Here is a 17947-nt window from a genome sequence, read left to right as displayed (position 1 = left end):
GAGACAGACATGCAAATCTAGTAAACAAGAAGTCTCTAATACACAACAACTCCTTTAGCTCTATGCTCCACAACAACATTTTGCAAGCTTCTTGCTTTAAAACTGAAAAGGCTGCCTACCTATCAATATCTATACTGGTCTGAAATAAATTTCTCTTAGGGTGCTTTTACATATACAGTTAATGCATTTGAATTGAACCCTGGTGTGTTTTCTCATTTGGGCAGGTGAGATCCCAGCAACCACACTCAGGTATTGACTACAACAACCAATCTCAGAGTATTTCAGTCCACTTCCAACTCCCTTCATTCAATTGTAATGAAAAATGGATTCGGACTGGACATATAATTGGGTTGTGGGCAGGATATTTTTTTTTTTTATGTAAACTGCTAAACTGAGCTGTGAGGTGAAAACTAAGCCAAAGGACAGAGCTGCAGAACTGCAGAAATGTGATGTGTTCTGGATATTTTGCCTGACGAATATAAACTCTCGATGCATACTGTCACGCCAGCACCAGAATCCATCAGAGACTTCACTTCTCGGAACACACTTTGGCCTACAAATATGGCTATAATCTAATCATGCACACCTGTTTTCAATCACACACACAGCCTTTATAAAAAGACTTTGGACACAATCTCATTGCAAAGTAACACTCAGTATGCCTTACCTGAACTTATCAAGCCTTTTGAGTCTATGTTTAATCTTCTGGTTTTGATCTTGCCTTGTTATCTGGTTTCTGCATTTTTGGACTTGCCCTTGAATTGTTGTTTGCTGATCACCTGACCTTTTGCCTGTTCCTGGTTATGTCTTTTGCTTCACATTTTTGTTTGCCAGTTCCTTTAATAAATTCTATACTGCATTTGCATCCGTCTCCGACTCCGTCGCATGACATATACACAAATTTTCTTAAACTATTTATTTATTTAATTATCTAATCATTTATTTAGCACTGGATCCATATTATCTGTGCAATTATCTGTGTGGTTTTTGCGATTTCTATGCACACTTGGCAAAGCTTTTTTCTGCTGCTGTACTTCTGAGAAATGACTGAAAGCGTTTTGAGTACGTTTTCAATCACAGACACCTGTCAGCCAAGGCGTTTTGTCTTGGTTTGTTTCATTATGCACAGTGTGAAACCAAACCTAAGCAAATGACAAACAAACTAAAATTATCAATTTTGTTCTGATTCTTACACGGCAAACGGACTAATAAGGGGTAAAAGTGCACCTATTTTTCGCTCTATTACAGTTACACCAGCAAATTAGCAAATTTCTTTGTTGTTACAGATTCTTTCTGTATGTAAATGGCATACAGAATATGTCATTCAAAATCTGCCAGTGTAGCAGTGGTTTTGTTTTGTTTTGTTTTGCTTGGGTTTGTTTGTTTGTTTGTTTGTTCTGCACCCACTTTGCCCCAAAATTGCACTTATGCTACTTCCTGCCAAGACTCCTTCATATAGGAGACACAAGGCTACAAGACCCAACTAACTAAATACAACAGAGTCTGTAGAACAAATAACTTATATATGTGGCTATTCAAAGTGAATCATACAGTTAAGATGAGATGTAAGATAGATGAATATGCATGGAACATACAATAATGAACAAAACTGAATGTGTAACAAAACTAATTTAAATATCATGTTTGTCAAACTTATTGCCATCATAGGGACAAGCAATTAGCCGTTACCAAAAATACAAATAAAAAAAGGTTTGAGTGAAGGCCCACAAAAGCACATATACTTATTTCTCAAGGAATGAGAGAAGCTGATTTGATTGAATATAACAGGAGCATACCTAACCACTACTCTTTGTAAAGTTACACTTCTGCCTCAGAAATACAGTTTATGCCAATGCATTTGGCTTACATGAATTTTATAAGTTAAAAAAGGACATCTCATATATTTAAACTAATATCATTTACTACTATGCCTTTTATTGGACCATAGATTGTAGAATTCAGATTTTCCACTTTTCTGTGTCTCTCTGTGCCCAGTATACAGTGAGGTCTATAAGTATTTGGACAGTGACAAAAGTCTACACTTCAATCACATCTTGACTGCTTTCAAATCCACTGTGGTGGTGTACAGAGGCAAAATCACGAAAATTGTGTCGCTGTCCAAATACTTATGGACCTGACTGTATATATACTGGGCTACACTGAAACCCAAAGTGACAGTCCCATGCATTCTGAGTGGCACTCGAGAAGCAAGCAGAGTAGACGATACTGTCTTGTGCATGGTACTCTCTTTCCTTTCTGTCTGGTGTAACCAGGCACTTCAGTCACACATCTGCTACTCCATCCCTAGTTCTTCCCCCACCATCTGCCAATGCTCAGGAGACACAGCAGCTCAGGCTCTAATTAGAGACATTTGAGTCATTTCACTATATGAGGATGAAAGCAGCCTCATTCTCTCTCTAAATATGGAATTATTACAGAGAAGTCTCTTGAGTATCACTTAACTTGGCTGATACAGACTACACTAGGGGAAAAACATCGTAGCACAGTGCATACACATAGCCAGTCCACTTAAAATAAGGCCAAAAAAAACCCAGATCTATTTTTATAGATTTTTTCAATCTCACTTTACAACAGCAAGCAGTACAACAATGGTAACCACAGCAGCATGAGAGAGACAAGAATCAAACAAGTCTTACCTGATGCAGGTTGATCAAAACATCTTTCTCAGGGGCATAGCCTCCTGTCGCCATGGGGACAGGGAGGGGCACAGCAGCAGGAGTGCGGGGGGGTCTGAGATCAGCCCTTCTCTTTGACCGTTGGGTTTGCAGTCAGCCTGTGGGGTGGCATAACCTAAAAAAAAAAACAACACACACACAATAAGCACACAATCACTACTGCAGCCTCTAAGGAGTGCTTAATGTAAAAGCATGGGATTCAAATAACTAATACATCAGCCATTTCTGAACCAAAAACATGTGTGCGCCCAATATGTGAACCAAAAACAGAAGATATGACAGTTCAAACCCTTGGTAAACACAATCATCTACCTGCAAACCTCCAGCTGTGATCTATAAAAACATTAAATAAGTGTTTTCATTTACCCCGGGCAGCTCTACATTAAGGAAGTGCTCTCTTCAATGGAGAGGAAAAAGCTGTGTGCACACCAGTCCACACCTCCATGCACCAGTGTCATCTGAACCGCAGGTTTCAGGACAGCATATATGTGAATCATACACAGTATGATTAAAGTTAACGTGAAATGGAAATCATAACACATTTTTCTTCCACAATGTGACGTTTTATTGAGTTTTCCTTCTGTGAGATCAAGGAAAGGGGAGGTGAAATGACTTTACCTCCTCTCGTTGATTAATGTTTTTTTGGTCCCACTTTCTCTAAGCATTAAGTATCTCTAATACCTGTGTGGTTAAACATAAAGTATACAGGCAGCTGTAATGTTCCTAGTAAGAATGCTTTCACTGTTAGAGATGGATTACTGGAGCACATCTGTAAAAAGACTGTAAATCAGCTTTGGTTTGTATAATCTTGACAGTTTTACAGGATATCAGTGTTAACTGCTAGGTTTCAAATAATGATTGTCACAGTATCTGCATACTAACTACACAGGAAATGTCTACTTATTTTAAAGTGTAATTTTATACAGAAAATACTCCATAAATAAGAGAGCAGATTTGTTGGGTTAACATGATACAACTCAGATATTGTACAGAAATCATACAAAAGACAGGGTCCCACTTTAAATTGTGTCTCTATTGCCAGTATAAGTGACTCTAATACCTGTATAGTTACAAATAAACTATACAGGAAACTCTAATGCATCTACTGAGGATGAGTGCACTGTTACAGATGGATTTTAGTAGAACATCTGTAAACACACATAGGTTTTGGTTTAATAAATCATGACCAGAAGTTAGAAAGGTTACAGGGACTGAAAACAAAATGATTTTACATTATACATAGTCAAAAATCCAAAAAAAATCACTCTAAATTGTTCCAGAGTGAAAATATTATTTTTAAAAGAGCTTAACTCGATAATAATGTTATTTTCCAGTATGATTCCAAGAAAATATAGCTTAAACCTAAAATTTTCCCACTGGGCCCGAATTCCTGTCCAGAATTCATCGCTTCCTGCACGCCTGGCTGATATGGCATATAGCCACTATAGCAGGGTTTTCAAAAATAGGCAAAGGCAGAAAACCCATGTAGAAAGTATATTCCCTATAATTCTGCAAACAAAAATATCACAGTGCAAAGTAGAAGGATGCTGACGTAATATCTGGCAACCATGGTGGAAATCTGCAGGGACATATTCAAAGAAAACACCCTTTAATTTATGTGAAAGACTGGAAAGGTGAACCATCAACTAATTTTAGCACTAAGATGGCAGCTGAAAGCCTCTTGACCATATGTAAAGAACGCTATTATGTGTTATTAAGATATTAAAAATGAAAAATATATTGCTTCTTGTCCCTGATTTTAATTTTTGTAATAGGACACCAGTATGAACTGCTTGTTTTTGGTTGTTTTAGTATCCGGATACTAACTACACAGGAACTAGCTACTTACTTTATATATATATATATATATATATATAAAAGCTACTGTAAGCCATGTGCAATAGTACAGACACCCACATTAGTTACAGTATGATTGCATGTATAATTTATGTCTAACTACACAGTAATTACAGACATTGAGTATAAACTGGGACCTTTTTTCACACATTGTGGGAATCTATGGTATGACATCAGAAGACATGTACATGCAGGTCAAGGTTTTTGCATTTTGATGGGAGATTATGGAAAAACATGTCTCACAAGCGCATAGTACTGATAAGTTGTGAACAACATGACCAAGGATATGAACCAACAAGGTAAAGGTCAAATTTGCATTCAGATTGTATTTAAATGCCAGGAATTTTACCAGCACTCAATGGGATTAAGTCCACTGGAATAGTAGACGAATGCCTTCAAGATTATAACAGACTGTAATTTATTACTACTAGACATTCAGAAGGGTTGTATTAGCTTTCTTTGGCTATTTTCAAAAACTGCATTCTCATGCTGCTGTGTCTCATTTTCAGTGTTCATGCTGTACTTTAAAATAATCACACCTGGGCAGGTGCTCGATGTCTGAATATGTACCACAGCTGGGCAACAGGGCCAAATTTAGAGCTCAGTGAGATTAATTACAATTGTCTGGCAGGGAAGACAAGGGCAAAGCCATTCTCTTCCTAACATTCATCTGTGTAAAGGATTATAGTAAGAGAAGATAAGTCAAACTAACATTGTGACAAACACAGACCTGCCTACTCAGGAAAAGGTCAGGCCCTGACTGTACCTCAGTCTGTCTAGCCTCTGTTCCCATTTGTGCAGTTATAACCAATCCAGCCACTTTGGACCGTATGACACACAAAAAAAAACACAACCACTCACATCAATATGTGTCATCAATGAAGCAACAGATCTGCTGGAAGTCAACAATTCAAAACCAATGTTATCAGTGACATCAATATGTCAAACAATACAAACACATACTGTGCATACAGACGTAAGTCCGTAACACTTGAAAAATCATTTGATCCATATATTTATATACCTGGAATGTTTACATGGATATGGGACATATGTTTCGTTCCCAGCCGCACACCAATCTCTCTGCTTTTGGTAATGCTTTTGGTAGGAGTTTATTAATTGCTCCCAAGATAAGATGGCTTTTATGCACACTGGTACATTAATAGCAGTTTTCCACTTGGGATAATTGCAGAAGGCAAATGATTCACTAGAAGGAATAGCCTGCTCTATAAATATGCCTGATAAATAGATTCCCTGCTGCATGTATTTGGTAACAACATAGAGAGAGGGCAAGGAAGTCTTGCTAATGAACTGTTTCTGAGTTCTATGTAGAAGTTTGGCCTTTTTTGTGAATTAAACATGTTCAATATCTATATATACAGTGGATATGAAAAGTCTACACACCCCTGATAAAATGGTGGGTTTTTGTGAAGTAAAAGAATGAAACTATAAAAATCATGTCAGATCTTTTCCCACTTTGAATTTAAAACTGCAAAGCATACAAATAAACTGAAAAACAATCATTGAACTTTTTTAGTGGAAAAATAAAAATAAAAAAATTACAATTACCTAGTTGCATAAGTGTGCACACCCCTAAACTAATACTTTGCTGAAGACCCTTTTGATTTTATTACACCACTCAGTCTTTTTGGATAAGAGTCTATCAGCATGGCACATCTTGACTTGGCAATATTTTCCCACTCTTTCTTGCAAAAACATTCTAGGTCCGTCAAATTGTGAGGGCATCTCTTGTACACAGCCCACTTCAGATCACCCCACAGATTTTTAGTTGGATTCAGGTCTGGACTCTGGCTAGGCCATTCCAAAACATTGCTCTTCTTTTGGTTAAACCATTGCTTTGTTGATTTGGATTTATGCTTTGGGTCATTGTCATGCTGAAAGGTGAAATTCCTTTTCATTTTCAGCTTACTAGCAGACGCCTGAAGGTTTTGCACTAAAAATGAACTGGTATTTGTAACTATTCATGAGTCCCTCCACCTTGGTGAAAGCCCCAGTCCTGGCTGAAGAAAAGCAGCCCTAAAGAATGATGCTGCCACCACCATGCTTCACCGTGGGTATGGTGTTCTTTTGGTGATGTGCTTTGGGCCAAACATAGATTTTGGAATTATGGAATTATTATATCTTTTGGAATTGGTCTCAACAGACCATAACACAATTTGCCACATGGTTTGGGGTGATTTAGTGGGGCTTGAATGTTTTTTGTGAGAAAGGGCTTTAGTCTAGCTGCCCTACCCCATAGCCCAGACATGTGAAGGATATGAAAGATTGTTGTCACATGCAAAGAGTAATCAGTACTTGTCAGATCTTCCTGCAGCTCCTTTAATGTTGCCGTAGGTCTCTCGGCAACCTCCCTGAAAAGTTTTTGTCTTGTCCTTTTGTAAATTTTTAGGGACGTCCTATTCTTGGTAATGTCACTGTGCTGCCCCATTTTCTCAATTTGTTGATGGTGGCCTTCACAGTGTTCCATGGTACATCTAATGTTTTGGAAATTCTTTTACACCCCTCTCCTGATTGCTACCTTTTGACAAGTGAGATACTGTACATGCTTTGTAAGCTCTTTGCGGACCATGGCTTCAGCAGTCAGATGAAACCAAGAAAATCCTACAGAAACAGCTGGTCTTTATTTGGGGTTAGTCAGAAGAATTTCATTGATGACAGCTGTATGATAATTACATTGGAAAGTGAGATTGAATGTGATTGGTTCATTCTGAACACAGCCACATCCCAATTATAAAAGGGTGTGCACACTTATGCAACCAGGTTATTGTAACTTTTTTATTTTTCCCACTTTTCCCTAAAATGTTTCTGATTGTTTTTCACATATTTTGTATGTTATAAGTTCACATTGACGGTGGAAAAAGTTATGACATGATTTATCCTGGTTTAATTTTTTTTTTTCACAAAAACCTGCCATTTCCTGCCATTTTAACAGGGGTGTGTAGATTTTTTTATATCCATTGTGTGTATGTGTGTATATATATATATATATATATATATATATATATATATATATATATATATATATATATATATATATATATGTATGTATGTATGTATACACCCACATACACACACACACACTATAAAAGTCCAAAAGTATGTGGACATCTTTCCATCACACTCCATGTGCTTCTTGAATTTCCCATTCCAAAACCACAGGCAACCCAAAACTATGCTGCTACAATAATCACCTCCACTCTTCAGGGAAGGCATAAGAGTGTTAGTGTGGCTGGGCACTGATGTCCGGTGAGGAGACCTGGGGCACAGTCAGTGTTCCAATTAATTCCAAAAGTGTTCAGTGGAGTTGAGGTCAGAGTCTGTGCAGACCAGTCAAGTTCTTCCACACCAACCTTGGCAAACCATGTCTTTATGGACCTCACATTGGGGACACGGGCATTGCCATGCTGGAACATGTGTGGGCTAGGCCCCTTAGTTCCAGTTAAGGGAAATCTTAATGTTAAAGCATACACAGACATTCTAGACAATCTTGTGTGCTTCCAACAGTAAAAGTTATGCAAGGTACACAAAGTTTCTAGAGAACCTGGACATTTCAGACAAATGTCCTTCATGAAAGTCCTTCAGCCTCTGAAGCAAAGTGCTTGATTATGTAACAGCTGTTGTCAAAACATGCCTTTCATTTGATAGGGTTCCAAATTTCTGAGAATGTAATGAGCTCTTTTTGTATTGTTTCCCTATATCATTCAAAATGAAGTATTTTTTTTCACTAAAGGATCATTTTTGTGTCACTCACCACTCCTAACGCATCACTACATTTTATTTCTAATATTTTGTCTCTTGTGCAAGAGGTGAAATTAGCTGTACTGTGGATGACAGGTTTCTTCAAGAACCTTCATACCATCAGAATGAAGCATTTTCCCTTCAAAAGCAATGGACGTATCATTAATAACATCTCTGTTTGCAATGCTAGTTGTTTATTCCTGAGCAATGAAGTGAGGAAACCTAAGGAGAAATCTATGCTCTCTGACCTTTGGAATCCCATGAAATGAACGTCATGCTTTGACAAAAACAATTACATCAGCGGCCATTTTGAATATCAGCTGATTTCACCTCCTAAGGCCTTAGAAACACTTTGCTTGCACAGCTGATGGATGTTTGTCCAAAACGTTCTGTTTCGAGAGAAACTGAGTACTACAATGCAATTTTTACTACCCATGTAATACTACTGAATTCTCTGTAGGTATACAATTACTGACTGTAGCACATCTGTTGCTATGCACAATTAGTCAGCTCCTTCTCTATCCTGTCCATCAGTCCAAAGTGGCTGCCATAGAATCACTGCTGAGCATATTATTATTTGACTGTTGGACCATTCACAGTACAACAATAACAATGGTGTGGTAGTGGTTGGTGTTTCAGGCACAACAGTATGATTGGGGGTTATTATTAAAGTCCACCGACCTTAAATACCTAGCTGGTAGTCATCCTGTGGTCACAAACTGACATTAATGAAGAGCTAGAAGACGATTTTCACACACTGTGTGTGGGAAAATATGAGCTTTAGTCTCTACACCTACTGAGTGGAAGGACAAGGTATGTTTGTCTAATAAATAGACACATTGTCTAAAACTGCATCAGTTATGCTGTACCTGTTTCACTTGCACCAGTATCATACACACACCGTGTCAGAGAAACTGAGAATAATACATTACCAAAATAACATCTAGTCAATCGTGGTCCTTTGTTGGCCCTAAGGTGCCTCCTCAGGCTCAAGCAACACTTACAATCACATATACGTAACTACATATACATTAAAAATGGATCTGCTTCCTGCATCTGATCAGTGTTTGAATTTCACTTCCTCTTCCCTCCACTGAAGCCACAAATGATTTATGAAGCTTGTCAGCATGAGTTACCACTGCAGAGCCAAATTTGTAAAGAGGGAACTGCCAAAGTAACTCAGAGCCACTCAAAAATCACATGATGGGAGCTGACACAAAAGAGAACGAAAGAGTTTTTTGTGATTGCATTTTTCCAAATCATGCTAACACGAATGACTAAAACCATGCAAATGACGAAAACCCTGTTTTCATCTTTTAAAAAAATCTTCAATATAATCGTCATTACCTTTTACATGTTAGTGCTTCCATTAGCGTGGAGGCATATATGGATTTTATTCAAAGTGCAACACTTACATGAGGTCCAGGATGACGTGCTCAGACTGGCAGTCACTGTAGATACATAGGATGTAGGATTAATGGCTTTAGGAATGTATAGCTTGGAATCTTGGCAAGAAACCTCCTCTAAAGTGCACACCGGTCACGCTAAGGTCTACCTTTAGACATCTGTCCACATTAGACACACTTTTTTTTCCTTTTCCAACTTGGTTGTTCATTGCTTATACTAATGGCTTCTTAAGACCAACAATTGGGCCACGTAAGCAGGATTCAGGTAATGGTTTTTAAATTATTCCCCTGTGGCCAGGAACTTTATGGAATTTCACTACCACTCCCTATTTAAACATGATGTAAGTGTCGACCCCTAAATGTCCTTGAGAACCCATTCAGAAGTGGCACCATCAGCGTATAGCCAAGGACAGCTTGGTTACAGCATTGACTGGCTTTAGCTTGCATGTTTCTTGCAATGTTCAGAGGTGCCTGGAATATAGAGATGAGACTGCTTGTTAGCTTGACTAGAATGGTCCATTGTTTCATCATTTCTCTTCCTCATTGCACAGTAAAGAGAGAAACCTAAATAAAGTGCAGGCTAATGGCATGTGGCCATTCTCTGAGTAAAACTATTGCACTCACTCAGCTCTGACAGTGTCTCCAGAGCTACAAGCATAATGTGTGGTTAATATAGCATGTGCTTAGATAATTATTTGTAGTTGAGCTATCCATCAGTCTATAATGTTCCTTCTGAGAGGAAAAGCAAAAATATACAGAGACATCCTATTCACCTTCATGTTATTTAACTCTAACCTGATATTGACTCAGAGAGCTGAGCAGAAATAGTCTACTGGGCCGGAGTGCAGTTCATCAACCCAATAAAACCTTACATTCAAATATAACTTTATAGTGGGTGTTATACCATTAATCACCACATTCCAAGGGATTATTTAGTAAAGTAACAAGCCACTATGATAAAACTGCACAGCAGGCAAGTAACAGAATAGTACTGGTAGTTAGGCGTTGCAAGACTATGGTGGCCCGTACGTGCAAACCATATTAACAAACCAAAAACTCAACAGCAATGTCTGAGAGACTGCAGAAACAGACAGCCAGAGTATATTTACAGGAAGAGGAAATTTAAGCTGAAATATAAGCTTTTATTCATGTTTATTTTTATCAAGGGTATTCATAAGATGCAATTTTAGAAATGATGTCAACTTTGCATGCAATGAATATGAGTATTCAAATGATTAAAACCTGCTTAAATGAGGCAGAGTTTTTCAGAAAAAAAATTATTCTTCACTATAATAGCATAAGTAACTGCACATTAAATCTTTTCACTAGGCTAACTAGAGTGAAAAATCTGCAATCGTAATGAATTCATTTACACTGACAAAAATCACAGCAACACCACAGCACAATCTTTTCATCCATGCCCATTCTTCAGTGCTGAACTGTTCTTATGGGTTTGAGTGTGATAATCTCAGCTTGCAGAAGCCTCTCAAATCCTGTTAACAGGTGTGATCACAGCATAGCTCCTACACAGTGAAAATTACCACACCTCTGTGTGCACTTCGGAAATTTCCATCAGTTCAGTGGCTGCAGCGGTTCATTCTGAGTGAAGCATGGGTTAACAGGCTAGCACCTTTTCCAGCTGTCTGCAACAGCATCAGCATCAGATGATCACCAGGGTGCCTTGCTCACATCATACAGCCAGTGACCTCACACTTCTACACTTTCATGCACTGTGATCATTAGAACATTGGTTTGGCCTTTGCCTGAAACCTGAAGCTTATGGTAAAGACAGCAGTGGCTCATGGCCTTATATTTTGGTGTGGCAATGACATTAATAATGACATAGTCTAAAACTAAATTAAGACAGAAGGCTATCACACTTATGCTATAGGCAACAATCTAGCAAATTTTTAGAGTAAACCTGTACATCATAGACACGTCTGCACTTACACTTTTGCCCTTTTTGCCGACTGTATTAGATTTAATTCAGATTATTATCTATTAAACAAAATCTTGACAGGAGTGGAGTATTTTTAAACTAGCCCACACTGGCAACCATGTCATTAACTGTCTGTCTGCTGCTCCTCCCTGAGCATGGGGCAGCATGATTCCTGCCCCAGTGGGCCAAAAATAGCTTTTGTTGCAGTTCCCATTTTTGACCACTTGGTTCAATAAAAACTCTATGGAAGCTACATCGAACAGTAAACAAGCTGAGCAAATAGATGGAACATTGGCTTATATTTGTCAAATAGCAACAATTTTTTTTAATTGTTGGTCACTCAAAATTAGTATTTAAACAACATGTATGGAGTTGTGAATGAGGATCATATGAAAATTAACATTTGTTGAATGGCTGATATAAAGTGAAGTGAAGTGACTTGTGGCCAAGTATGGTGACCCATACTAGGAATTTGTGCTCTGCATTTAACCCATCCAAGTGCACACACAGTAGTGAACACACACACCCAGAGCAGTGGGCAGCCTTTTTTGCTGCAGCGCCTGGGGAGCAGTTGGGGGTTCAGTGCCTTGCTCAAGGGTCTCACCTCAGTCATGGTATTGAGGGTGGGAGAGAGCGCTGGTCATTCACTCCCCCCACCCACAAGCCCTGCCGGACCTGAGACTCGAACCCACAACCTTCAGGTTCACCTTCGGGTTGCAAGTCCGACTCTATCTATTAGGCCACGACTGCCCCCAATGGTGAGGATGTGTCGTGCCTGCCCTAATGGACAAGCTGCCATTGGATAAAGATACATCCACCTCTCTTAATTCCTCTGCTGAAACGATTTATTGTGTATAACATGATTCTGTATAAAGCAATGAGTAGTTCCTCCTCAGTATGCTTATTTCTTCTCAGTTAACTTTCTATCTGTCTCTTCACAAATATATTGTCTGTTGATTGTTATTGCCATATTGGCCTTTGCAATACTGATATCTAAATATATCTGAAATATGTCTCAAATATCTAAGATATCTCAAATATGTGCACTAACAAACCATAATATATTAATATTTATTGTATTGTTGTGAATTCTGACCATCTCTGAAACTAATCTTTAACCATTACACATCACATGTTTACATTTTTGTTTTACTTTGCAAGGCATATCACCATCCTAATGTAAAGCTATAAACTGTAAATATGCTATTTTTGTCTGTCCCTAATACTGAGCATTGTAGTTCACTGGGTGAATAGTTTTGACAAGAACAACCATGTCTTAAAGGTATTGTTTTCAAGCAATTAACAAGACACTGGCAGTTCCTAAATTGTACCCGGTTATGTTAAACAATAACACAACCTCCATGAATGCCCGGGGGAAATAGCCAGAGCACTTATTTTCTTAAAACTGTAACCTGACCTTGCTGAAACAGGCCTGTGTTAACTTGTAATGTGTGTAAGTGATACCAAGAGTGAGAGTGATACTCTCCTCCAACATTTTGTGCTGCTTTATGGTTGACATTACATCCATAACATATCCTAAAGAGCATGAAAACAAAGCCAAAATCACTATATCTCATTTGAACAGTGATTTATAACCATATCTACAGTGTGTGGTTCTTCTTTTTCTGCAACAGCAGTAACTGAGGCCAAATGTATAAAAACTCACCTACATCTGGCATACACTTTTCTCTAGCCACCATAAAATGACTCAGCTACTGGGGAAAATAAACAAATTGAGATATGTTCACAGTCCAACAAGAGCTTTCCAGGTGATGAATATGGACTGCTGGGTTATAAAACAGGCAGTCAGTGCAATGAAGCATTTATGACATAGCTTAGAGCCCTCAGGCTGCTAAAGTGACCCAGACAGCCACTCAAGGAATTTACCCTATTTAGAATAGTAATAGGGCTCAAAATAATATCTCAGAAATCAAATCATGCCATTAAAATAAGAGCTGCTTTAGTATCTGGATTACTGAAACCATAACAGGATCACCCCAGCATACAGATTTGATTAATATTTAGGACTGAAGCGGTGCCAACATCTATGGTTTAGCTGTAGCATTTACAATTTTCAACCCCTTGCTACGGTGATATAGAAGGCACCTGAAAATTATTTTTGGAAAAGCCAAGTCACGTGACAGACACACATTTTCTACTGGTAAAGGTTGCATTGAGCACTCTAAATAGTTCTTTGGTTTGTCTACTGAAGGGTTCCTAATTAATCCAAAGAACACTTGAAATCTTTTTTCTAAGCATGTTCTTGTGAATTCTGGTATCTTGCCCACAAAATAATTAGCATTATATAAATGTTCTCTCCTGATTTAGAGTTTAGAGTAATATATATAGCCAGGGGTCCTGCAATTTCATTTTTTTAAAATGATTAAGATTACTAGTAAGTATTATCAATGTTGTTATAGTAAAATGTGTTTATAGTGATTAATTCTAAGTGTAACTGCCTGAATTAAAATTATGTGTCACACTGCGCTCTAAGAGCAAGCACCCTATAAAGCTGACTAATACACAGGTTTATAATGTTCTTGGTTCAGTAACTCAGAAACTGTGGAATGGTTTCTTAAGCACGGACTCTCTTGTTATAACATATTTAACTATCTCCATCTATAATTGCCTGTTGTGTCTTTGCCCGAGCAAAACTAATAATGAAAAGCCTCATCACAAAGCTTCCAAGGTGCACACCACCACTTGAGAGACTATACACCAATCGGCCATGACATTAAAACCACCTGCCTAATATTGTTTAGGTCCCCCTTGTGCCACCAAGGATGTGTTTGTCCAACACATACCACAGATGCTTGATTGGATTGAGATCTGGGGGATTTGGAGACCAAGTCAACACCTTGATCTCTTTGTCATGTTCCTTAAACCATTCCTGAACAATTTTTGCAGTGCGGCAGGGCGCATTATCCTGCTGAAAGAGGCCACTGCCATTAGGGAATACCGTTGCCATGAAGGGGTGTACCTGGTTGGCAACAATGTTTAGATAGGTGGTACGTGTCAAAGTAAAATCCACGTGAATTCCAGGACCCAAGGTTTCCCAGCAGAACATTGACCAGAGCATCACACTGTCTCTGCCGGCTTGCCTTCTTCCCAAAGTGCATCTTGGTGCCATCTCTTTCTCAGGTAAGCGACGCACATGCACCAGGCCATCCAAATGATGTAAAAGAAAATGTGATTCATCAGACCAGGACACCTTCTTCCATTGCTCCATGGTCCAGTTCTCCAGTTCACGTGCCCATTGTAGGCGCTTTAGGCTGTAGAGAGGGATCAGCATGGGCATTCTGACCAGTCTGCAGCTTACACAGCCCCATATGCTGCAGGCTGCGATGCACTGTGTGTTCTGACACCTTTCTATCATAGCCAGCATTAAATTTTTCAGCAATTTGTGCTACAGTAGATCTTCTGTGGGATCGGACCAGACAGGCTAGCCTTTGGTCCCCATGCACATCAATGAGCCTTGGGCACTCATGACCCTGTCGCCAGTTCACCGGTTGTCCTTCCTTGGACCATATTTGGTAGGTACTAACCACTGCATACCAGGAACACCCCACAAGACCTGCCATTTTGGAGATCCTCAGACCCAGTCATCTAGCCAACACAATTTGGCCCTTGTCAAAGTCACTCAGATCCTTACACTTGTCCATTTTTCCTGCTTCCAACACAACAACTTTGAGAACTGACTGTTCACTTGTTGCCTAATATATCCCACCCCTTGTCAGGTGCCAATGTAACGAGATAATCAATGTTATTTAAATGGTATGGCTAATCTGTATATATGCTTTTCCACTCATTTAACCTGAACCTGTTTTATATATTTAGTATATCTGTGTGGTAGGAAATACATCTGCAGAATCCGCAGATGTCCAAAAGAGGTGGAAAAATGCACCTATTTACCACTACAACTTCAAAAATAAAAATAAACTACAAAAGCTTATCAAATACCCAGAAATACTATATGTAAGAGATGTCAGATTAATATGGACATACAGTATGTTTCAATTCACAGCACTATAATTTGTATGTCAGTATCATGTATTCATAGTTAGGCCTACATATGATCAGTGCAAAATGTTAGACATGCTTCACCTTACATTTATCTAAAAGATAGGGGACAATGTTGTGGAGCCTTTTTACAATACAGAAGGAGTGGCTGTCATATTCTGTTGCCATATATGCAAATATCAAATTTAACTATAACAAGTCTGCGTAAGACAATGCAAATATGATTGCAATATCATAACTCAGGGATTTAAACACAAAAGAATTACCTTAGCAATAATGTTCTTTGGGCAAAGAAAGAATTAAAACAAGTTGCATGATTTGGTCTAAGCTATCATTGAGGAGGTTATTGGCCATTGTAGTGATGCACCATTCCCAGTTTTCCCATTGCAACATTGGTACAAATATATGAGCTTTGGGATTTTAGGGATTCTGGGATTTTAGGGAGCTTTTGGGATTCTGTATTTTAGTTATGCAAAACATTAGATGGCATGTGCTTTAAGACACTTTGTGTCCAGTCTTCATGTGCATGATCTGTGTTGTCATATCAGTGAATCAGAAAATATGTCAAATCCAATCCAAAACCAGTCCAGCATCTCAGGCCAGTATCGTCCCTCGGTATTGAATCAGTACATCCCTAGTTTCTGGGGCTTCTTCTAGGGGAGGGCGATATGACAAAAATATCATATCATGGTACTTGAAGACATATTATGATACATGATATGTATCAAGGTATATAGATTTGCTAATAGTAGTGTTGTATTAAAAAAATAAACTAGACAGTTCATTTTAAGGATACGTTTATTTAATGTCTAGAATGGTCAATTATTTAATGATGAAAGGAGGGAAATAACAAAATTTTAAAATTTTAAAATCCAGTACAAATTTTTAACACAAAATATGCTGTTGCCAATATATATAAAAGATATTGTGATCCCTACAATATCTCAGAAAAATGTATTGTGACATAATTTATCATGATATTGATATTATATTGCCATATTGCCCAGCCCTAGCTTGTTCCAACCTTAACCCATTAAAGAGGTCAAGAGAAAGGGATGTTAACAGCAATGTTGCTTTAGTGTAATGCATTAAATGCAGCAATAGTCTGATATGACCTGAACAATGGATATAGCTACACAGCTTGACATTTTCATGAATGACCACATCCATTATCATTTAGTATATCTTTAGTATATGAGACGTGCCACCTAATCCCATATAGCCATCATCAACCTGTTCACGCCTCCTACATACTTCACCTGCCTCCGATCCTACACGCATTTAGCACACGGCTTAACACACACGCTCTCGAACACACACCCTTCTTCACAGCTACATTACAAAGAAGGGAGCTGGTGTTGGAGCGCAGAGCCCCGGTGCAGCGCAGCTGTCATTTCTGCAGAAAGCCACCGAGGGAAAGCTGTGTAAGGAGGCGGCGCACCTTCGGAGCAGAAATGCATGAAGATCAGGGTGAAGGACAGTCTCCGGGAGCGTGTGAGAGCCGTGTGAGAGCCGTGTGAGCTCGCCTACCTGCATGTGTGCGTTTGGGCAGTGGTCTTGGCTGAAAGGGTGTGAAGACGCGCGGTCAGAGAGCGCAGCGCTCCCGGAGCTCCATGCTGCTGATGATGAAGGCACTCTCCTCTCCTCTCGGCTCCTCTCCTCCGCCTCCCGACCGCCTGCTGCCGTCTACAGGCGTGAGAATGACGTCTGGGGGTCACGTGATGCGCAGCGTCGTCATCTCCTCCAAGCATCCGAAATGTACGCTTGTCTGATTCTACAATACAGTATGTGTGTATATATATATATATGTATATGTGTGTGTGTGTGTGTGTGTGTGTATATATATATATTTGTGTGTGTGTGTGTGTGTGTGTATTTATGCATACACACACACACACACACACATATATACATATATCTACACACATACTGTATTGTAGATTCAGACAAGCGTACATGTCACACACACACACACACATATATATATATATATATATATATATATATATATATGTGTGTGTGTGTGTGTGTGTGTGTGTATGTATATATATATATATATATATATATATATATATATATATATACCTTTTATAATATATATATGTGTGTGTGTGTGTGTGTGTGTGTAGTTTACATACGCCTTGCAGAATCTGCAAAATGTTAATAATATAATATAATAAATAATATAATAAAACAATAAAATAATAAATATATAATAAAACAATACATTAAGATCCAGGGGGATGTAAACTTGTGAACAGCATGATTAT

At 38.6% G+C, this 17947-nt stretch overlaps 1 protein-coding gene across 1 annotated transcript in view; it reads right to left on the bottom strand.

Annotated features, from left to right (window-relative positions):
• The window catches only part of slc4a3 (solute carrier family 4 member 3), a 68625-nt gene extending 51265 nt beyond the window's left edge, over positions 1-17360 (bottom strand). The window contains exons 1-2 of the mRNA XM_026947735.3: positions 17208-17360; positions 2658-2811 (exon numbers count right to left, since the gene is read on the bottom strand). Of these exons, the coding sequence (XP_026803536.3) occupies positions 2658-2711 (54 nt within the window). The 5' untranslated portion in view covers positions 2712-2811; positions 17208-17360. The remainder of the gene's footprint in view (positions 1-2657; positions 2812-17207) is intronic.
• Positions 17361-17947: the final 587 nt, after the last annotated feature.

The sequence above is a fragment of the Pangasianodon hypophthalmus genome, chromosome 5 (genome assembly GCF_027358585.1).
Source record: "Pangasianodon hypophthalmus isolate fPanHyp1 chromosome 5, fPanHyp1.pri, whole genome shotgun sequence".
Lineage (NCBI taxonomy): Eukaryota > Metazoa > Chordata > Actinopteri > Siluriformes > Pangasiidae > Pangasianodon > Pangasianodon hypophthalmus.
Note: the sequence above shows the minus strand (reverse complement) of the source record. Positions and strands in the feature narration are given on the sequence as shown.